The sequence below is a fragment of the Oryzias latipes genome, chromosome 10, assembly GCF_053564925.1.
Source record: "Oryzias latipes strain Hd-rR chromosome 10, Olatipes_Hd-rR_3.1".
Classification (NCBI taxonomy): Eukaryota; Metazoa; Chordata; class Actinopteri; order Beloniformes; family Adrianichthyidae; genus Oryzias; species Oryzias latipes.
Window position 1 is genome coordinate 9,414,706 of NC_136246.1, and position 22,365 is coordinate 9,437,070.

Sequence of the window (22,365 nt, forward strand, 5' to 3'; positions counted from 1 at the left end):
CACGTGAGACGTTGTCTCCAGCAACTTTCCCGCCACTATCAAATCCCGCCCCTCCTCTGTGAAAGCCGCGAAACTATTGGCTGATGCGATTGTCAGACTCGCGCCACTTTTTGCTCTCCGACCGACAGGAGCTGGGTGCTTGTGAATGAGTTCAGCACTCCAAGAATAGAAAATAAAATATCTATTTAAGCTTTACGTTTGACTTCATCTGGGCTTTGTAGCGTTGCGTTACGAATCATCTGTCGCGGAGCTGAACGCCTGCAGCCATGGCGCGAAAGGATTATGCGGCAGAGAAAGGTAAGGACTTGTGTGTCTGTGGAGAACAGCATGGCAGCAACAGGTTGGCCGGATTTCCTTTTTTGACAAATATCTTTAAACGAAAAGCAAATCGTGTGAAGCTGCATGTCGCTGAACATTTCATATGAAGATTTACGTGTTGATGATGTCATTCATTAGTGAACTTTATCTCATACACTACTTTATCTCACCTGTAATGCCAGTTTTATACTTTTAATTTCTATTTGTCGTGGTTACATTACAGCACGGTGTGTTAGAGTAACCCGTTAAGACATAACTACTCCTAAGATGGTTACTAATAAGTTGGTGAGTCGTACTTCGTTGGAGTTGGTGACTCCGCGGTGACCCGGATGGAGCCTTAAACAAAGGAGCAGGCGCCACACTCAACTTCAACGCACATGCCCTGCGATGGTGGCCCGCAGAAAGTTGACATTTCACAATGTATATAAACAGTCTGCCGCCTTTAACAACAACTTTATCTTTACGTACAAATATGAACGTATATTTTTAACCAGCATAAATAAAGTGCTTTTCATGATTGGGTAACTTCTACAATTTCCCTTTATGGTGAAAAGGCTTTTAAACACCACAAAATCACAGGTTTTGTAGTTCGTGTACACAGAGTCCAAATGTGTGGCCAAAGTAGAGACTCCAGCCTTTTTCCTGAGTGTTAGCATGCTAGCTGCGTAGCTGTTGTGGCGTCCGTGAACGGGCCATTTTGTATTTAGCGCTTCGTGCGGTGACTCAGCCGGCGCTGCTGCTGCTGCTGTAGAGCCGCGCAGTCCGTTCCCTTCCGTGAAAACAGACACGCTAACACTTCAGACTCAGGGTTTTGAACATCTATACAACGTAACTACTGACAGACCCTTTAAAAAACTTGTGTGGCAACAAGCAGAGTCAGGAAAAAACACACACAAGAACACAAAAAACGATGCAACTAAATTGTGCTCAAACACCTCTCAGTGTATGTAAACGGTACTTATTATGCGCCAAACTAGTTTTCATGCTGTTACATGGATAGTTTATGGTCCCCGGGTAAAAATAATTTATGTTACCGTTTTTGGATCAATATATTTCGGGTTTGCGCATGTTTAGAACACCCCTTGGGACTAGTTTTTGCCGTCTCCCCCCTTACCGCTGGGCTATTTATCCTATTAAAGATGCGTTTGGTCGGGGCGGCGTGTACGAATCACTACCCTGCTAGCAGCAGCTAATGATAAAAGATGGCTGGCCGCGGTTAGAAAACAACAGCATGGACTGCTTTTAAGAGCGGAGGAGCCGCGGAGGGATATGAAGTGACGCGGCACAAAAGCCATGTGCTGCTTTGTTTACAATAACATCCTCGACCAGATACGCAATAAAGCCACACTGGCGCTTTCCCGTTGCTACCTACAAGTAAGTTAAATGGTTTTTATCGCCACACAAAGGCTGTTTGTTTGTTAATTCCGTTAGTTCCGCGGTTCTGCTTCCGAAGTTGGGGTTGAAGTGTTTTCAAAAAAGAGGGGCGCCGAAGTGAATGCGCGCTTGTTGTTGTTTTATTTACAACGCGCTCTGAGGAAAATCCGCTCCAGGAAGCCCGTTTGTTGTGTACCCGAAAATCGCGCTAATGTGCGCACCTGTGCGAAAACTAGCTTCCATCAGGGCTCCGGCGGCTAATTGTGTGTTACAGTAGGCAATAGTGACTCATCGAGATTACAGGATGCCATGTTACTCAACAAAGAGGGTCGTCGCAGGACAACAAATTAGCTCCCAGTTTGCAGGCCTGCAGCTTCAAATTGATAATCATTCTGTTATAGGAATATAATGCATAAAACTGTTTTTGCCAACAGCATTCAAACCGCCTTTGTTTGTATTATTAAGACCGGGGATTTGTGTTTTGCAGAAAAGTGCAAAAGGTTCCTGCAGGAGTTTTACACAGAGGACGGCAATGGGAAGAAGGTGTTCAAGTACGGAGCACAACTTGTGAGTACAGCCAATGCACAGCACATGCATTTATGGCAGATGGAGGCGTTTCAGAGAGCGCCTGTTTTCTCTTCTCATTGTCATTATTATTCCAGTTTATCCACCATAATCTGCTTTTTAAATCAACCAACTGAGTCCTTCCCATCAGCTTGTCAACATGCTTGTTTTTCTAATAGCTTTGGTGTGTTTGTGGATAGGTGGCTTTGGCCCACAGGGAGCAGGTGGGCCTCTTTGTGGAGCTGGACGACGTGGCTGAAGAAGACCCTGAGCTGGTGGAGAGCATCAGTGAAAACGCCAAACGCTACACGGGCCTGTTTGCCGACGCCGTCCACGAGCTGCTGCCAGAGTACAAAGAGAGAGACGTGCGTTTTAGCACATTTTTTGTTGTTGTTGTTCTTATTATCTTGTTGCATGGATTATTGCAGTTTGTCTGCAAACAGAATTGTGGTCATCTTTAGTAGTTTTTTGACAATCTTACATAGCTTTGTGGTAGAAGAAACGTGTAATTGTTGTTTTGGTTCTATTGTAAAAGCATTTTCAGTGGTCTTTTAGTTATGATTGTGTTGTTTTTAGGTGAAATCCATGTCATTTCCTAGGGCAGGGTAGGAGCGGGGGCTTGTGGCCAGCATAGCTTCTACATAACAGTCTTTTGCAGAGTGGTCTTCCATCTGCTTCTGATTCACAACAATTTTGATAAATAAGTGCAATGTTAAGCTATATGTCCTCCATCATGAGAACAATGTCACCCAAAACACAATTTCCATCATAGCGGGTCTTTAAAACCGCCCCACACTGACGACGTTCTGCTGTCAGGACTACATTGTGGAAGCAAACGGAATAAAGATGAGCTCTTTTATGCTGTTTCTATCTCAACTGAGCGAACCATCAGCCGGTCCATCAATCTGAATGTGTTTTAATAATTCAGGTGGTGGCTAAAGACTCTCTGGATGTGTACATTGAGCACAGGCTGATGATGGAACAAAGACTGCAGGACTCTGCAGATACCAGAGACTCCCGAAACCAGTACCCACCAGAACTCATGAGGAGATTGTACGTAGATGTTCAGATTTATTCCAGTATTTATTTATTTTTTGTCCTTTCAGCCTGAATTCTGCTCTGAAAACTGCTTCTCCCGTCCACAGCGAGCTCTACTTTAAACCTGCGAGCACCTCCAAGTCCAAAGTGGTGCGCGACATCCGAGCCGACAGCATCGGTCAGCTGGTCACCGTTCGGGGCATCGTGACCCGCGCCACTGAGGTCAAGCCGATGATGGCGGTGGCGACGTACACCTGTGACCAGTGCGGCGCCGAGACCTACCAACCCGTAAGCTCGCGTCCAAACTGGCGTCACATTCGAACCAGCAAGCAACAGCTTCACCTCCCCCCACCCCCCGATCTCTGCCACAGATCCAGTCTCCCTCCTTCATGCCGCTCATCATGTGCCCCAGCCAAGAGTGCGTCACCAACAAATCTGGGGGGCGGCTCTACCTGCAGACCCGGGGCTCCAAATTCGTAAAATTCCAGGAGCTGCGAATTCAGGAACATGTACGAAGCTCCAAACACTGAAATCAGCTTCTTGGTATTTAGCGACTGTCTTACGAGTTGTCGTTCTCCAGAGTGACCAAGTGCCAGTAGGCAACATTCCCAGGAGCATGACGGTGTATGCACGCGGCGAGAACACGCGTCTGGCCCAGCCCGGAGACCACGTGGCCATCACCGGAGTCTTCCTCCCTCTGCTGCGCTCCGGCTATAGTCAGGCTATTCAGGTAGCGTTGTTTTTCTTTCATCTTAACAGGAGAACAGAGCTGCATGTTACAACTCATCTGGTTTCATCTTCTCAGGGACTTCTATCAGAAACATATCTGGAGGCTCACAACATCACCCTAATGAACAAAACTGAAGACGACGAGCTGGCGACTGAAGAGCTGAGTGATGAGGAGCTGCGCAGCATCACAGGTCAGGCTGGACACCACAGAAACGTCTGTCCCTTCAGCAGCAGCTAACGCAGCCACGTTTGGTTACAGAGGAGGGATTCTATGAGAAACTGGCCGGTTCCATCGCACCCGAGATCTATGGACACGAAGACGTGAAGAAGGCTCTCCTCCTGCTGCTGGTTGGAGGAGTGGAACAGGCTCCTAAGGGCATGAAGATCAGAGGTGAGCACACCTGCACAATTCTGACAAACGTGCCATAGATTGAGTTCAAAGGTGGAGCCACAGTTGATTCAGAGAATTCAGCTGCTTTTGTAAAATGTAAGAAACTGAAGCTCTCATGTTTTGTGACTCTTTTCCCTGAAGGCAGCATCAATATCTGCTTGATGGGAGACCCGGGAGTAGCAAAGTCTCAGCTGCTGTCGTACATCGACCGCCTGGCTCCCAGGAGTAAGTCTTTTGATTTCTCATTTCATCCACGTTCCTCTGGAAGAAGACATGAAAGATGTGAAACGTACGTGGATGTGTGGTCAAACGCCTGTTTCTGTGGTCTCCAGGCCAGTACACCACAGGTCGGGGTTCATCCGGCGTCGGTCTGACGGCAGCTGTGATGCGTGACCCCCTGACTGGTGAAATGACCCTGGAAGGCGGAGCTTTGGTCCTGGCCGACCTGGGTGTGTGCTGCATTGATGAGTTTGATAAGATGGCAGATGCTGACCGAACAGCCATCCATGAAGTGATGGAGCAGCAGACCATATCCATTGCAAAGGTAGGAGCAGCTGCCTGCCCCCCCCCCCCGAGCATAATGAGTTCAAGTACAACCGCACAAGTCACGATGCATTTCTGCCTCGCTGTGCAGGCCGGCATCATGACCTCCCTCAACGCTCGCTGCTCCATCCTCGCTGCGGCCAACCCCGCCTACGGCCGCTACAATCCCAGGAAGAGCATCGAGGCCAACATTCAGCTGCCGGCCGCCCTGCTGTCCCGCTTCGACCTGCTGTGGCTCATCCAGGACAAGCCGGATGCCGACGCTGACCTGCGTCTGGCGCAGCACATCACCTACGTCCACCAGCACTGCCGACAGCCGCCCACGCACTTCACGCCCATCGACATGAAGCTGATGAGGTGCTGCTTGTCCTTTTACATGTTTCCCGTCAAGCCCTTGAGCACCTGGCAAGACGTATTAACGCCATTTTGGACGCTCCCTTCAGGCGCTACATCGCTCTGTGTAAGAAGCGGCAGCCCGTCGTCCCGGAGGCCCTCGCGGATTACATCACTGCTGCCTATGTGGAGATGAGGAAGGAGGCCAGAGTCAGCAAAGACACCACCTTCACCTCTGCTCGTACCCTCCTCTCCATCCTCCGCCTCTCCACCGCCCTGGTGAGGACATGAAAAACCTGTGACACGTCTGCTTGGCAGGAGCTCCATCGGACCTCTGAGTTCGCTCCCTTCAAAGTCTTTGGAGGTTTATGCTTTCATTAGCTGCCCAGCATGAGATAAAGTGCTTACAGTGCAGGTAGTGATCAGAACAGTCTACTGCAGTGTGAGCACTTCTCTCCCACGCTGGTCCAAAGCGCCTCCGTTTCTCTGTTACCTCTCTGACAGTCGTCTGTGGTTCTGCCTCTGGTTACCAAAAGTGCTGTTTGTGCAGGTAGAAGTCACCAGCTACTGCAAAACCAGCACTTCAGGTAAACTGATGGACCGTCCACAGGGGGGCGCTGCAGGGTCTCGATGAGGAGAACGAGCGTTTGAGACTTCTGTCAAGGATCTTCTGGTCCTGGCCAGCTTTGCAGGGTGGGCAGTCAGCCTGTGCATGCCTGGAGCAGCTGTGCAAACCCATGCAAAACTGACTATGGCCAGCACTGCCATCTATGCCTTCTACATGAAGTCTACATGGTTTTATTTTTAATGTCCATGTGCTTGTTTGACCTGTGGAGAGATTAGCTGGTGTTGAGAGGCGGAGACTTGGGCAATTGCCGGGCATCCCAGAGGGCATTGCACTTGTCTCGGTCTGACAGTGCCGGCACAGCGCAGCCTCCGTCGACGCGGTCCGGTCAGATTAAGGAGTGCCGGCCCCTCAGAACCCCCGTCTGAACCCCGCCCGCACTTTCTCTGCTCGTTTGCAGGCCCGGCTTCGCATGATGGACACGGTGGAGAAGGAAGATGTCAACGAGGCCATGAGACTCATGGAGATGTCAAAGGATTCGCTGCAAGCAGACAAGTCCAGCGCGACGAGGTTGGTATCAAACATTACAGAGCAGAGGGTATGGTACAACCACTCCAGTAGCCGGATCCCTTTAGGGTTTTCTTTTTTAAATAGGAGTGTCTGTGTGACCTGCAGGAAGCTGTAAAACCTCCAGGTTTTTACAGCTTTGTGTTCGGTTTCCTGTTCACTTGAGCAGGCGCTGATGTCATGTTCACACTTCAGCCCAGATCTCACACTGGTGTGGTTTTCTTTAGCGACATTTCTGACCCTTTTCTTGTGCTGTATTGCTATGCTGGTGGGCATTCTGACAGTGATGCATGCTGGGAATGCTACCAAGGCTGTTCTGACTGTGTCCTCTCCCCTTTCAGGGCCCACCGTCCAGCTGACGTCATCTTCTCTCTGGTGCGGGAGCTGGCCACGGAGAGCGCGGCGGGTCGCGGCGGTTCTGGCGGCGTGGTCCGCATGGCTGAAGCGGAGCAGCGCTGCGTCTCCCGGGGCTTCACGCCCGCTCAGTTCCAGGAGGCTCTGGAGGAGTACGAGGAGCTGAACGTGTGGCAGATCAACCAGGCGCGCAGCCGCATCACCTTCGTCTGAGCGGTCCCTTCCATCTTCAGAGCGAGGACTCCCTCTGAATGTGGTCATAATCCATATGTGTCGCCGCTTTTATGGTCCTGTGAACGGCCACAGTGCTTGTAAATATGTACGTCAGAAGTTAGTATTTGTTTATTCAGGTCACAGCTCCTTGCATCAGTTGATGCAGAGCTTCTCTGTACATTTATAATTGCAAATGTTAGAAAACTATAATAAACCTTTCAAATCTGTGTGATGGTTGTTTCTCTCCAGTGTTTGTTTTAGGTTACAAAACTCAGAAATGGTAGCCTTTATTTTCTTTTTTGTATTAGTTTTCTCTGTAAAACGGGGAGAAACTGAACTGCAGGCAAATCTGGAGCTCAAGCAACAAAGATTTGCTTTAGACAGTGGAATTATGGGAAAAGTAAACAATGCATAAACAAGGCTTCAGGACAGACGGGGCTGTCAGTGTCTGTGATGGACCAATCTAAGTGAGCCAAAGGAAAATGCTCAGAAGTACGATTCTATTGAATAGATTTATTTATACACTCTCAAAACTGGGCCCCAAAGAGAGGTAAACGGAGAACATCAATGGAGGCGATTAACCAAACACTAACCTACTGAACAGACAGGTTGGTGCTCTTGCATGGTCCTGGTTCAGTTCTCAGCTGGGATCTCTGTGGAGGGGATTTTTCTCTCTGGTCTCATCTTTTGAAGTGGAACAACTTCCACAATTGGTGGCTGACTAAAAGACTTTTGCTTTTCATCTTGTACCGTCTCCAGAAAAGCAATTAATGGCATCTTCCAGTTTTCTGGCTCAAGTACAGTGTAACCCTTGTGCTATCTTAGGCACTTTAACATTGGGTGTTGGGTCATCTAGACCCACTAGACAGTGCTCTGAACCTTTTTTCTTCAATGATTTGTGATCTTCACTGGTGTCCATGGATTACATGAAATCCTCTCCCCCTTTATCCACCTTTGTCATGGTAGGGAGAACACGTCAATGGTCCTCTTGACCCCACAGGATAGCACAAGGGATATAAAGGTTGTGTTTCCTGATTGCCTCTTTTGGGCCCCAACCACAACTCCAAGCCCGGTCAGCAGCAACCTCCCCAGAACTAGTAACTTGAAACAGCTTGCATCAATTTAGCTAACAATAAACTGATAAACGGGCAATAAACTTATATACATTTTTCCAACATAAACTACAATGTGAGCTACAAATATACAGTAATGTGCTGTAAAAAAAAAGTGCAAAGCTTCTTAATATCTTCATATTCATTTGAGAATAGAAAGTCCAAACATGTAAACGTAGTCAAAGTACCAGAACGATCAACTGTTGATCTATTTTAAAAGCGTTCCCAGTGATCTATTAATTATGGTTAGGCCATTCTTTGCACAAATAAAAAGGGTTTTCTAGGACATAGTTTCTGCAGAGCGGCAGTAGTTCATCAGAAATTCACCTCTGAGTTGTTGGCAGAGTAAGCCCACCCCACTTCCTGTCACCCATCTGTTAACACGCTCTCCCAGTTTAAATGTCATCCCAGCTTTTTCAAACAGCATTTTTTTTGTGTGCTCCTGATTCACAACAATTTGAATCAAGAAATACTCAGAAAAACGATTTTAAGCCTAATTTTATTTCTGTCACAAGAACGTTAAAATACAATTTTCGTCAGAGTGGGTCTTTAACAATTTGTGGAAGATGTGCCAAAACCATGAAACTTTCCATTCTGAGAGATCACGATGAAAAGGTTATTTTCTCAAAGGCTGCAGGAGCTGGAGGAACTTCAGCTCACAAACACGTTTATGACTTATAATTGAATGTGAGGACTTCCTGTAAAAATGCTGTGTTTTCAGGCAGCTCAGATTTAATGGCAAACATGCAGAGGCACAAAAAGGCAGCTGTGATAGTCACTCTCAGTCCCAGAAAAGCAGGTGTTCTTCGTACAAAAATGACCACCTCCATGGTCTGACCATGCAGCACAAATCTGTAAAACCTCTTGAGCAATGTCTGCTCAAGACCATGCAGGTTATCACTGTAATTTTAGTTTTCTTGGCATTGATATTCAGTAAGTAGGCAGCCTTTCCTCAACACTTAGCAGCTGTCGCAGCAGGTAACTCTTTCCCCTCAGACTTAATGGGGAGTTTCCATTTGAAGTCTTTTCTTTATGGCTTTGGTCCAGGCGCTTTTTATTACTAATTGTAGCCACAGGGCCCACTTTAACTGTCCAGGAGGTAGGATCTTGTATTCAAATTTGGTGAAATCCCATTGGACAGAATTGTATTTTACACTTTGGCTGACGTGTGGGTTCCTATTTATCCCTTTCTGCCTGCTGGAGCTGTCAAGACGGCCTCCTGAACCAGGTAAGAAAACCATCCGCTTTATTTTCAATGTTGCACCAATGAAGCAAGACTAGTTTTACTGTTAAATAGAACAGTTTTAACCTGGATTTACCTGATTTCTGCTGATACGTGTGAGCCACAACTTCAAAGAAATGTTAATTATTCATGAAAATTTGATGCATAACTTCTTACAAGGAATAGAAACGATCTACTTTTTCTGTTTTTTCTCTTCAAATATTTCTTCTCTGCATTGCAGGGGTTCAAAATGACTTCTTCATTGTGTGTGCTGGGGCCTCTTTGTTGCCTCTTGCTCATCTCAGGTTAGTTTTTTAACTTTTGTTCAAGTTAAAAAAAATGTATATATATATATAATTTGTCCGTATACCAGCTGTTCGCCCTGAGAAGTTGAGGTTTTTGAGTTCAAATCCACGGCCAAGTTATATATATAAAGGACTCCAAAAATGGGGCTCAGTGCCTCCTTGTCTGACACTCGGCATTGAAGGATTGGAACCACCAAATGGTTTCCAAGCACGGCTATTACTGCAGCTCACCGCTCCCCCAGAGGATGGATCAAATACAAGGACTTAATTTCACACACCCAGGTGTGTCCCCCTGATGGGACTTAAGCTAAATATGTCCTTTTGCTTTCAGGCCACCTGGAGGCCAAGACTCTGCTGAGCGCCATCCAGCAGGAAGGTAAGAGCAGCGCCGTCCTCAGCTCAGTTACTTTCTTTTTTACTCTGCATGGCCTAAGTGAGGTTTCTTCCTCCTCCATCAGCAATGGTTCCTGTGAGCGAACTCAGCCTGGACTCAGAGAAAGCCAACGGCTTCTTGACTCACTCCAGACCCAGACGTAACGTGGAACCGAAGTGGCACAGAGGAAACCCAGACTTCCAGTCCTACTACAGATACTACAGCAGTATCGGACACGTGGAGGGGGTACGACACCTGGAACACATTGTTGTCTCCATATACTCATGATCTCCTGAATGCAATCAGGTTTCCTTTTATCAGAAATCCTCAATCAGGGTGTAGTAAAGCTGAGCGATTATTATGATCAGATTTGGTTAAAATGTTGTTTTTTGGTCTGTAAGTCTTTTGCCTGAATATGTTTTCTTCTCTCAGCTCTATGAGATCGACAAGCTGAGGATGCTCTACCAGCAGATGAGGTATCTGGAGCAGACGTACGGTCCCGACGCCCCGTACTACCAGAACAAACTCGTGCCAAAGATCAAGTGCGACCCAGCTACTGACAAATCGTGCAAACTCCCACCTCCGCCTCCTCCCATGAAAGGGCTCCCAAAGCCCACAGAACCCCCGATAATTCCTCCACCTCCCCCCGCCATGTCTCAGGCTGACGTGCTCTTCCTCTGCAACAGCAAGGACCCCCTCTGCAAGCCTCACATCGTCTACCTGCCTTCAGGCGCCGTGCCTGTACTCTGTGACCCTCGCTACCACCCCCACTGCACCCCTCAGAAGGCCCCACCAGCCCCCGTGGTAGTGCAGAAACATCTTCCTCCTCCTCCTCCTCCAAAGAAGTCTGCTCCACCTCCACCTCCAGTCTACGTCAAGAAGACCCCCGTGGTCCCTGTCCGTGCCTTCAAGGGCATGGAGTATGACTGCGACCCCTACTGGGACCCCGACTGCCTGATCGACCACCCTCCCAGGTCCATCAAGGGAAAGATCGAGGCGCCTCCACCAACTCCCCCACCTGAGGAGGAGCCGGTAGAAGAGCCGTTACCCCCCGCTCCCAAAGAAAAGAAACTAACCTACCCACACCCTTACCCTTACTACTACTTCCCCCACCCGTATGACCCCAGGGATGACCTTTATGACCCTGCTCGCTTCCAGTACCCACAGCCTGATGCTGCAGCTGATGAGCCTGCAGAGGAGGGGCATTGATAATTAGGTGGGAGGGGCGGTGAAACAGCTGTCTTTAAATGGAGCAGGCTGATTGACACCAGGCATAGAATACAGCTGTGATTAGATCCGTCTGGATTCAGAATCACCTTCAGCATGAGGGGAAGCGGTTTTTACTCAACATGGCCATTCATGCATTTGCTCTTTGAACAGATTTCAAAATAAAAGTCAGTTTATGGTTTGACATTTGCATAGACACACGTTTCCACGCCGGTGCAACGTGGCAGCTAAACTAAAGTGTACCGACTCAGACTGGAGATCATTAGGTCTGCTTCCGCTGTACATCTAACACCCAAATAAAAGCTGACTCCTGCTACACGTTGCACTCAGTGGAGCCGTGTCCAGCCTCATTTTTTTTCTGCTGAATATTCCCGTCTGTCTGAGCCCACATCAGCCCATCAAACAGCGGGAGGACGACTTCAAACGACCTGCCGACAGCGAGCTGCAGCAAACTTTCACAAGCTCGTTTAAAAGTGCAGATCTGACACGTCCCTTTAGAGCCAGCTTCATGCAGCTCCTTTAAAAAGAAAACTCAAAAGTCCCATGAAAAAAAACAACAGATCCTTTATTACATACAGAAACATGAGACTAGAAAACAACCCGGGTAAAAGACAACATTCGTGTACAGAGGGTTCACTGCAGTGCAGAAGAGTGGATCTCTGACTGACGTCTTTAAGTGCTCTCAGATTGTGGCTGAGGATGGTAAGTGGGTCTGAAAAACCGCTGAGGCTGTGAGCTTCTATTAGCCAATCAAAATACACACAAAGCGCAAAAAAAAATTAAAAGGTAGGGAGAGACCAGGGGGAAAAAAAACCCCAAACTGCAGCGTGTCGTTTGCATCTCCAGAATCTCAAAAGAAGAGTCCTCTCATCCTGCGGCCGATGCCCTGTCGGTCGTAAAGGACGTTGAATTTGTTGATGAACTGGTTCATGCTGTTGCATGTCTTGGTGATGGTGCCTAAGTAGGCCATGAGGCCGACGTCGTTGCATTGCTGCAGGGGGGGAGAAGCAGAGTGAGAGTGAGGCACAGATTCAACAGTCATCTGCAGCAGGAAGCAGAAGAAAAAAAATTATGAAAGAATGTGCATCTTAAAAGCTCTTTTGATTTATCCATCAGTCCATTGAATCCCTTTTGGGATCACAGAGCTGTTGGAGCCAACCCAGCTGCTGTCACAGGTCCACACAGAATCACAAATTACCCCATGAAGCAGGAAGCCGGAGTACCCGGGGAAAACCCTCGGGGAGAACATGCAAACTCCACACAGAAAGGTCCCAGCTGGGATTTGAACCAGGACCTTTTTGCTGTGAGGCAAGAGGGGTAACCACTATTCCATCATGCATATTTAAGTCAATTATATTTGACTCATTCCAAATCTAATAACATCTAACATTAAAAATGAGAGGTGATAACCAATCGAGTAAGAGTGTATTAAGACAGATTTGTTTTTAGATCAAATATTGTTGGTAGAACTTCTATCATTACAATTGAAAATGTACATTTTCTAAAAACAAGTCAATGTTTGATCATCTTAGACTCATATTTTGTACAATTTAAACTTTAATCATTGCACACAAATTACTTCTGAATATTAAGAATCTTTCCATCCTATTTAAAATCTATTAGGATATATTTAGTTTACATTTGATAGTTGAATTAAACATCATGACACTTTGGGGGATTTTTTTTCTCTCGTCTTAGTAGTGTTTTATTTTATGAGCAAATTCTTTTATAGTGTTAAACACAAAAAAGCGTAACCCCTTAAGACCCAGGCCAATAGTTGAGGTAACCCTCTGAAGTCACAGGAACCCAGATAAGCAGAACCACTCTGGTAATTTCACCCGAAATGTGACGCCTACAAATTTGAACGCCACGTCTTAAGAGGTTAAAGCACTGAAGCTTCAATGCTTTGGGGGCAACGATTATAGAAACAGTTAAACAGTTTTTGTAATAAAAATCACCAAAAAAAAAAGTCAAGATTTCTGCCGGTTTTATGACAAGAGGCTTAAAAGACGGAAATACCACCAAAAACACTTTTTGTGGCAGAGGAACGTTAATAATAATAATAATAAAAATGTTTGAATATGTGAGAAATTTATTAGACCACATTTTTTGTTTTTTTTTAGTGATACAAATAGGAAGTCCATTAAATGAAAATCCTTTGTCAACCACTGATAAAATTTAGCATAAACTTGAAAGCGAAGAAAGGTAATTTTTTTAAAGCTGGAAATAGGTTCAGGTGTCAAGGGGTTAATTCTTAAAAGGAAAAAAGGTCAACTCTAATATTTATAATTTATGAGACCGAGATAAAATACTTGATTGGTTGTGAAAGGGAAGCATCTGAGCTTATGGACTAGAAAATACGTTTCTGTGGGATTCATGATCCTGAAAGTGCAGGAGATCCAGCATGTGGATCTCCTTCTAAAGAATGGTTAAGAAAATAAAAGCCTGTATCTAAAAAGGTCATAAAGAAGCAGCATTGCATCACAAACAAGAAAGCATTCTACCTTTTAGCAAAGACAGTTTAAACCTCAACAAACAAAACTTCTAAGGTAAATCTCAGTGGAATTCCTTTTTTTTTAACATGTTCTTACATCATAGAAGTCCGTTTTAAATTTGATGGTGCTGAGGACCGGCAGTCTGTGGCACAGGGCGTTTGCTTCTCGAAGGATCTCGTGGTTAAATGGCACCTCTCCTGTAACACAGCGGAGAGGTCATGTGACTGCCGCTGATGCTGCCGTCAAATGGCGGCTTGTTATTAGACAGGCGTGTTGGAACATCTCACTAAAGAACACCTGCTGCTCTTCACGCTCTTTGCCTTTAGCGCCCGCCTCATAAATAAAGCAGACTCACCTGCTTCCACGGCTTTCACGTACTCTAGAATGATCTTCACTCGGCTGTGGAGCATCTTGATTGCACTATGCTGAGCTATGAGGTGTTCAGCCACTGAGGAGGAGGAAGGACAAGTGTTAGTGTTAATGACCTGAAAGCACTTCCACAGGTCTGTCAGGGTCCATTTTCAGCAGCTTGCTACAGATGTGCATTCACCCAATTCATTTATTTCACAAAAGAAAAAGAAGCTAAACAAAATGACATTTAAAAGAATACAAAAAGAAAAAAATAGATTTTATTTGGAAGAAAATAAATCATTTTCCTCATTACAAGAAAGAAAGATCCACATCAAATATTTCCCTCTATCCTGGATCCCAGCAGTGACAGAAATGCTGCTTTGCATCTTATTATAAAAAGAGGAGGCTATGGCTCCAAACTGTCAGGTTGGATAGCTCCAATATTGCTCTTTGGGTTGGGGGTGTGAGGGGCTGCAAACTAGTGGGAGAGAGAGTGTAAACAGATGAGTGATGGGAGGTGAGGGCGGGTGCCATAACTCAGAGGCAAATTTCAAATGAACTGCAGCCGCCCTGCAGGAGAACGATAGAGGTTTTTGGTTGAAAACGCCACAATCATAATTAAGAGACCACAGGGAAAGCTTTGAAAATAGATCAGAAGATGATGGGAGGGGAGTTTCAAAAACAGCTTTGCACTTTGTGACATGTGCAGTGCAACGAAAGAACTTCCTGTTACGTAAACCCACAGGCTTCCATATTGGTCAAAGCTTCTACGGGTCTGTCCAAATCGGAGGGCTGCATCCTTCGTCGAGCGGGTGGGCCAGATGTGAACGGCTGAGAATTTGGACGAGTCTAGCCTTCAGATGATTCCAGCTGTTACATCGGCAAATAATCCAGTCTGAGATTTTAATGACGGTGTATGAAGATTATAAGACCATCAAAAAAGTAACACTGCTGCATCAGCAAAAGAAAGAGTTTCTGCTTGTAGTAGAAGAACATTGTGACAGGCGTTTGAATTGAACAGGCGTTTTCATTTTCATTGTGAAGCATATCTATCTATCTATCTATCTATCTATCTATCTATCTATCTATAACTTATCCAACTTAAATGAATTCAATTGGTAACAAGTAATTGAGTTAAATTTATTCAACCTAATTTCTTACGTCTATAAAACTCAATAATCGTTTATACAACTCAAATTGACATATTTAACTAACTAAATGTCATTTTACTCCAATTCAATTCAAGTTTTTTCATCTTAAATTATTGCACTTCTTGAACTCTCATATGTCTAAATTTGAGCCTGCAGATATTCTCATTTTTATAACAATAAAAATGAATGAAACAAAACAACAGAGAGCGGTAGTGAACGAGAAATTTCTTTTAAAATTGGGAAAAAGACGGCCGTGTTCGTTGGCCGCATTTGAAGGAGTCGTGTTTGGACAGCACTTGTCGCGGCGCTGTGACGTAAGAGGCCTTCAAACGCAGCCTTCCAATTTGGACACAGCCTCCGTCCTTCTGTGTCATTCTCTTTGTAAACAGGTGTTTCCTTTTAAAGTCGGAAGTGAAACTAAATTTCTATTTCCATTTTATCATCTTGTCTTTTGACATGTTTATCATTATAACCTTTTTTATTTTTAATTCAAATAAAGAGACAAAGTGCTTCAAAGAAGCTGGGCCGTGCCACGAGACTTTCCTCAGTGTCCAGTGTCCCAGTGTGCAGTAGCATCTATTGAGTAAATAACGAGAACATGCAGAGCAGTTTGGAACTTTGTGAGCACAGTCAATCAGACAAAAAGAGACCGGTGTGTCTCCATGACTGCTCATGAACCGGACTGTGCCATGACAAACATGAATGGAGTTGTGCGTCTGCTGCAGCCCCAACCCCCCCTCACCGGTCGAGTTCTCTCCGGTCCCGGTGGCCGTCATCCGAGCTACGTGGTCGACGCCGATTCTCTCTGCCTCCTCTGTGGCTAAAGTGTACGTCAGCTCAGCGAATAACATGGTGGCCTTAGCGAAGAAAGACGACGTTTCAATGAGGAGCCACAAAAAAACATAGTCAGAGCTGCGAAGAGGCGGAGACAATACCTCGCCACTGATGATGTCAATCACAGATTCATAAACGCTAACAGGAAGCTGTGGAGGAGCGGGACAAGCAGGTTAGAAAAGCTCTTCACACGCACACACGCCCCTCCATGACTGAAGAACAACTCACGTCGGTGTGTTTGGTCATCGGGTTGAGCTTGAGAAAGAGCGGGCTCTCAATGATCTCACACACCTGTCACAGAACAGACAAACGTTTAAAGAAGCATTGGTGAGAGAAGGTTCGACCCAAAAGTGGATCATTTCCAGCTCAGCATCACTAAGTCTGAACATTTTGCTGCAGTCGAGCATGAAGCGCCGGCGTTTCTGTACCTGTTTGTGGATGTGGATGTCAGACTGGTCAGGGGGCCCCCCTGTGGTGTACCAGCCCAGGAACTCCATGTCTTTGAAGACCTGTTTAACTGAAACAGCAGAATTCAACAATTTATTTGCCAAAAATCAAAAGAAAACAAAAAACAGACTTTTACAAATGTAAATGGTGATTAGATTACTTTATGTACTTTATGTGGAGAAAAAGAACAATCGGACATTTGTTTTGTAGTTCAGAATTAGGACTCACTCACATCTAAGAGACAAAGAAGGTTCTAGCTGTTTACAAAAGAATTAAGCCAATTTTTGACCCCAAAAAGTAAATAATTTGCTTTAGAAAAAATTAAAATCAAATATTAAAAAACATAAAAATGAAGTTTTATTTTGAGATTAACCGTTTGGAATGACATAACCTTCAATTTAATTCAGTTTATTTCAAAACTCACAACTGAATCTTTGACTATTTATTCTTTTAAATCCAGCAGGACTGTTTTAGCCTCATTCAGTCCACATTTTAGGACTGCTGGTCCAGAGTTTCAATAAAGAACACGGATTGAGAAACCCAGCTTACACTGCTCCTCCTTGGTGTAGTAGTACTCCTTATCGATGTGCACTTTGTCGTCTATGGTGTGAGACATTAGTTCAAAGGAGTTCATCACTTCTATGTTTCGACCCTCTTGTTTCCCGATCAGAGCGCCGATCACTAAACAAGGAAAACCCACGATCAACCAAAACAACACAAACATGCCTGAAAAACACACGTTCAAGAGCTCCGCTGCTTCAAGTAAGAATACTGCATTCATAGTGACATTACTGGATAAGATGATGAATTTTAGTCATGTTCTGAGTTCCTAGTTAACACTAAAAGATGTCTCTGTTTGAAAAAAAAAGTACAAATCAATCAAAACCACTGATTGTATGTGAGAATTGGAGTGCGTTAGTGTGACATCACCCATAGAAAATGGCTTATTTCTGGCTCCAAGCACATGAAATCAATTCATTTGCCTTTTTTTTTTGTGAAACAGACATGACCATGTTGGAGCCAGAAGACATCAGTAAACGTGATTGGTCAACGCGTGGAGCTACAGTTTAGCTTCATCACAGATACCCTGCATGGGTCGGCCCTCCTGAGAGCGGATGCGGATCCAGTGGTCAGATATGTTGAGGATGACCAGAGGGTGTAAGGCCACAGAAACACTCCCAGTGACCCCCGAGGCCATGACACTGGGGGTGGCTGCAGACACACAAACAGCAACAACTTCAACAAAACAGGAAATACAAGACACAAGGAACACAACGTAGATTTTTCACAATAAGATATAGTATGACATATCAAATAATTGGCTGTCGTGTTGATGAGACATTTACAAATAAAAAATAATCCTAAAACAATTCAAGAGAGGATAACACCTGCCTAAACATATTCATACAGGCCTGAAGATTGATCTTTAAACCTAAGCTGTTTACCTTTTAGTTTTATCTGTCATTTTTGTAGTTAATCAATTGATAAAGGAAAAAATTCATCGGATGTATGACAATGTCCAACACATCAGCAGCTGCTCATGTTTTATTTTACACAAAGATGCTCATCTTAAGCAGGTTGAGCACTTTTTCATCCTGTAGATGTCACAGACTGAATAAAATGGCTTCGGTCTGATGTATCTGAGGTTGCAGGGGTCTGCAACCTGAGGCTCCAGAGCCACATGCGGCTATAAAGACATTCAAAAAAATTGAACAAATACTTAATTAGTTTAACTAAGCAAATATTCTTATAGTCTACTGTCAAGTTGTTGCTTTGAGTCAAAGTTCTTAAAATATATAATTGCATTTACATGTATAGATTTTTATTTTTATTTGGATTTTAAACCAATGCACACATCTTTATGTTGATAGTAAAAGGATGAATGCTCACCTAAAATTAAATCTGTTGAAGCAGGAGGATCTTTTGACTTAGGGTGCATTTTATTTTGAAAGGAACGTGTATGTGCTGCTGTCTGAAGTAAAGAAGTTAAACTTGCTCTTTTTTAGTAAAATATAACACCTTTGTGATTCTATTATTGTCGACATGTAAAAGAAAGCTACCTGTTACAATAATGAATAAAAAGCCACTGAAGTAAACAAACAAAAAGTGTATTTTTCTAAATGTTTAGGCCAGACTTTGTGGCTCTCGTTGGGTTTTGATCTGTAAGAATCTGGACCAAGTGGCTCGTTTCCCGTTAAAGGTCTCAGCCCCCTACTCTAGATGAATGAATACAGTAGCATTTGGGAAACTATCAAGTTGTTTTCCTTCTTTAAACAGCGCTCGGTTAATCTGGATTTAGATTATATAGCATTTTAAGGATGGGTACATTGTTAAGTGACTGTATTTATAAACTCAGCTGCGCATTACTGAGTTAGATCAGAGAAAGCGACAGTAAATCCAGAATGATTCATCACTGACTGACCGTTAACCTGCTTATCATGTTAGCAAAGCTTTTGTAGCCAGAAGCTTTAGCGCCGCCAAATCTTTCCGGCTCACAAACCAGCAGAGACACAAAACACGCGGGGCCCTTGGTGCGCGCGTACATGTTAACGTCGGGCTCCAACGGTCTGATTTAAGACAAACACTTGCCTGCCCCGTCTACCTCCATTCCTCCACCATTGCTGGTCGCCATCTTGTCCGGTAGACTGCGCGTGCGCAGTGGACTGTTGACCTAGCGAACGATAGGTGGCAACATCACATATTTTCTGAACATTTATCAATAAGGCGCGCGGCAGAGCTGATGTCATAAACATTTTTAAAATTTAAATAACTACTTAGACGTAGACTGAGTATGTTCAGAGAAACCCAGGCCCGTTGCTTTGAACTGTTAAATGAACTGAACTGTTGCTAACCAGAAGCTGTTTCCTGGGGATTACTGATTAGAGCGCAACCCGTGTGCATCCGGAAATTAGTCCGTGTGGAAGGTTTTGTTTACAGAATGGATGAATTCAAAGGCTGCGATTTGGATTACTTCCCCGAAAACATCTTGATAGACGTGTTGTCGTTTTTGAGCGTCAGAGAGCTTGTTCGAGCTGGAAGGTATGAAAATGTGGCCCTGCTGAATGTGTTGGATTTTTGGTTCCCTGTTCTTTCTATACAATGCAGCAGCATGCACAGACAGACAGAGCCAGCTGGATGATCTCCCTTTGTTGTTGTTGTTGAGACTTCTGTCTGGCGAGTTTCTAATGGTTTCCACATTTTCTCCAGGGTTTGTAAGAGATGGAAACGGCTGGTTAAAGACCAAAGACTGTGGAGAACAGTAGATCTGACTGCTTGGAAAGGGGTAGGACTGTGGTTTCAGTTCCTGAATATTAAGTATTAATATTAATTCTTCTGTAATCGAATGGACACAGTAATAAACATGGATAAAAAATATGTGATGTTTGAAACAACCGTGCTAAGGCTTTCTTTTGTTAGTTTATGTCCAATTTTTTTAAACCTTCACTAAAAACAGTGACAAAGGTGCACTTTTTTTCTTGTATTATTATTTCTACTATAATTGGACACGTTATTTAAAATGTTGTTAATTGTCCTTTGTTAGGAAAGTAAGTCCCAAAAAAAAAATAGGCCTCCTTTTAGGTTTCTGATGTGCATGTGTTTGAGCTTATATCTCATTATTTATTTAATCAGTTTTCTCCTCGTTATTGTCACATGGTCTCTTCTTTTTTCTTACATCAGGTGACATCTCGCATCCTTTGGGTCTTGCTGCGTCAGTACTTTGGTTGTGGACTGAGGTGCCTTCGCCTGCGTGGCTTGCTGCTTTCTGCCCGGGGTGGAACCTTTCTCTCAGAGTCCTGGCTCAAAGCTTTGTCCACTAAATGCCCTCGCTTGAGTAAGCTATGCCTTCTACATGCAGACTTGAGAACCTTACCCAACTGCCACCTCTTGCCTCCTTCTCTACGTGTGCTGGAGCTCCGTGGTTGTGAGCTCCCTCAGGGCTTTTTTTGTCAGGCCAAGAGTTCCTCACCTGCTTTTCCTCAGGACAGAGCAGTGGCTACTTCCAGCGCTGGTGGTTCACAGCAAGGAAAAAATCCAAAAGTCAAAGGGCAGGCCTCGCCTTTAGGCATTAGTATTGAGAGTCTAGTTCTTAACAATGTGCCCTCTTTCACAGATCAGCACCTGCAGAGTCTGACATCATGGGAGAGGCTTTGTCGTTTAGAACTTCGCGACACATTTCGTATAACAGCAAATGGGCTTAGAAGCTGTGCAGCAAAAGATGGCCTTTCAGGTATGGAGGGCCTGTCCAAGCTCAAGTTTTTGGAGTTAGGTATTACAGCAAGGCAAGGCTACCAGTTGCAGATGGCCTCCCTTGGGCTGGGCGCGGGATGGCTTGGATTAGAGGAGCTGAGTCTCGGTGGTAAAGAGGTAGGGCCGGGTTTGCTCTGTGCCAGCCGCTTGAAAGATTTGAAGCGCCTGTGCTTGTGGGCCTGCACGCTCGGTGAGCTGCAGATCGTGCGCAGCTGCAGGATGCTCCGCGGACTCCGCCAGCTCCAGTTTGAAGATGTTGTCTTCCAGCCTCGGCAGAGTCCACCGGCAGAAGAGGAGGAAAGGAGCAACGAAGAACAGCAAGATGGAGAGGAACATTCAGAGATGGATAACAACGATGACAACAAGACACAAGACACGAATGATCCTTTTCCAAGCCTTAGGCGCTCATTGGCCGTCATGCTGCCTTCTTGTAGTCTGGTTTTTACCAACTGCTCTGTTCAAATAAACGCAGACTGATAGAGGTCTCAACTAATGCTCTGTTCTGACAACAAGTCCATGTAAATCTTTGGGAGACTGTTGTAGTTTAGTACAAACAGCAATCGGCACCCAATAATCTGAAAATCATCATGGTTAAAGCCCCACTGTCTGTGTGAATTGAATAAAATGGAATTCCACTTTGATGTTGGTGAGTTCACAAAGGCGCATCGAAGGGGGGAGTGCACCCCCCTGTCCATCCAAAAAGAGGGCAAAAAAAAAAAGATTTACTTACAGGTTAAATGGAGTTCATTGTGTAAAGCTCTTTTAAGCCTTATCCAAATTAGAAATAATTATTTCATATTTTTTGGAACTCTGGGTAAAAAAACATGTAAATAAGTGTTGCATTTTTTAAAATAGATGTTTAAATAGATTCTTTCCGAATTGACGTTCTCCAATTAACCAAAATTAAGGCTTCATGGTGTGTTGTGATAAAAGATGAAAGCTAACTTTTAAACTCATCAAGGTGAATTACACTGAGATTGTTCACTGACACAGGATTAGGCTAATTCATCACACTGATGGAAACATCAAAAACCTTTTGTCACCCCTTTTTGAAAAATGTGCCTCTTAGACTGACAGTTATTAAGAAGAGGTGTTGAATCATGAATGTTTTGAAGGTTTAAACAGAGTTTACTGTCACAAAAAGATGTATCATTCTATCTTTAAGCAGTTTCTTTTTTCAGGTGAATCAATGGGTTCTTTTTTTCAAAAAGAAGAAATACTGATAAGTGAGTCATTTCAAGGTGCATCCTTAGGTCGTGTTACAAACGTAGAAAGCAGAACTGTCACTGCTTGACTATCTGACATGCATGTGTTGGTTGCAAAGCCAAAAAACTAAAGCGAGCTGAAAAAGCAACAATGCACCTGTTTCCTGTTACTCAACTGCTTTTTACCAGGTTTTTACATTCACAAATCATACAATTCACTCACATGTAGCAGGTTGTGGTGATGCAAATGCACTGTGTACTGCTAAAACAAGTCTCTCTCAAGTTGCAATGTTTTTTTTTGTTTTTGTTTTTTACATTTGTGATAATAAATTTGAATGTGAACATAAATTTGACAGGTCTTCCTTCATTGCTATGCATTGTGCTGCATTTAAAGGTTAATCTTGTA

At 44.4% G+C, this 22,365-nt stretch overlaps 4 protein-coding genes and 2 non-coding genes across 8 annotated transcripts; 5 read left to right on the forward strand and 1 right to left on the reverse strand.

The window, feature by feature from the left end:
- Window positions 1-34: 34 nt before the first annotated feature.
- mcm7 (minichromosome maintenance complex component 7) lies at window positions 35-7,216 on the forward strand. 2 transcript variants are annotated; one of them, XM_004073023.4, is made up of 15 exons: window positions 35-297; window positions 2,180-2,259; window positions 2,457-2,621; window positions 3,185-3,309; window positions 3,402-3,582; window positions 3,666-3,803; window positions 3,875-4,024; window positions 4,100-4,214; window positions 4,283-4,414; window positions 4,556-4,639; window positions 4,747-4,958; window positions 5,049-5,314; window positions 5,401-5,569; window positions 6,316-6,425; window positions 6,764-7,216. In XM_004073023.4, the coding sequence occupies exons 1-15, from the start codon at window positions 267-269 to the stop codon at window positions 6,987-6,989; spliced, it is 2,184 nt and encodes a 727-aa protein (XP_004073071.1). In that variant the 5' UTR covers window positions 35-266; the 3' UTR covers window positions 6,990-7,216. The 2 variants fall into 2 exon arrangements, with proteins under 2 accessions (XP_004073071.1, XP_020562063.1); XM_020706404.2 differs by lacking the exon at window positions 35-297 and adding an exon at window positions 1,584-1,692.
- mir106a (microRNA mir-106a) lies at window positions 5,661-5,767 on the forward strand. The gene has a single exon (NR_107137.1). It is a non-coding gene; the product is annotated as a microRNA mir-106a (primary transcript).
- mir19d (microRNA mir-19d) lies at window positions 5,959-6,051 on the forward strand. Its single transcript, NR_107138.1, has one exon. It is a non-coding gene; the product is annotated as a microRNA mir-19d (primary transcript).
- Window positions 7,217-9,283: 2,067 nt separating the features above from the next.
- On the forward strand, window positions 9,284-11,557 carry and4 (actinodin4). The gene is made up of 5 exons (XM_004073024.5): window positions 9,284-9,329; window positions 9,565-9,628; window positions 9,960-10,004; window positions 10,087-10,247; window positions 10,434-11,557. Exons 2-5 carry the CDS (start codon window positions 9,574-9,576, stop codon window positions 11,208-11,210), a joined length of 1,038 nt encoding a protein of 345 aa, XP_004073072.1. The 5' UTR covers window positions 9,284-9,329; window positions 9,565-9,573; the 3' UTR covers window positions 11,211-11,557.
- A 210-nt stretch (window positions 11,558-11,767) lies between these two features.
- On the reverse strand, window positions 11,768-19,398 carry cops6 (COP9 signalosome subunit 6). The gene is made up of 11 exons (XM_004073025.5): window positions 19,359-19,398; window positions 19,096-19,177; window positions 17,593-17,718; window positions 17,056-17,187; window positions 16,488-16,576; window positions 16,288-16,350; window positions 16,161-16,208; window positions 15,968-16,082; window positions 14,079-14,171; window positions 13,820-13,920; window positions 11,768-12,219 (listed from the first exon to the last, which is right to left on the reverse strand). The coding sequence occupies exons 2-11, from the start codon at window positions 19,136-19,138 to the stop codon at window positions 12,079-12,081; spliced, it is 951 nt and encodes a 316-aa protein (XP_004073073.1). The 5' UTR covers window positions 19,139-19,177; window positions 19,359-19,398; the 3' UTR covers window positions 11,768-12,078.
- A 13-nt stretch (window positions 19,399-19,411) lies between these two features.
- Window positions 19,412-22,307, forward strand: LOC101173637 (F-box/LRR-repeat protein 12). Of its 2 annotated transcripts, XM_020706407.3 has the most exons (4): window positions 19,412-19,545; window positions 19,714-19,789; window positions 20,185-20,338; window positions 20,618-22,307. In XM_020706407.3, exons 1-4 carry the CDS (start codon window positions 19,445-19,447, stop codon window positions 21,229-21,231), a joined length of 945 nt encoding a protein of 314 aa, XP_020562066.1. In that variant the 5' UTR covers window positions 19,412-19,444; the 3' UTR covers window positions 21,232-22,307. The 2 variants fall into 2 exon arrangements, with proteins under 2 accessions (XP_020562066.1, XP_004073102.1); XM_004073054.5 differs by having other exon boundaries at window positions 20,185-22,307.
- Window positions 22,308-22,365: the final 58 nt, after the last annotated feature.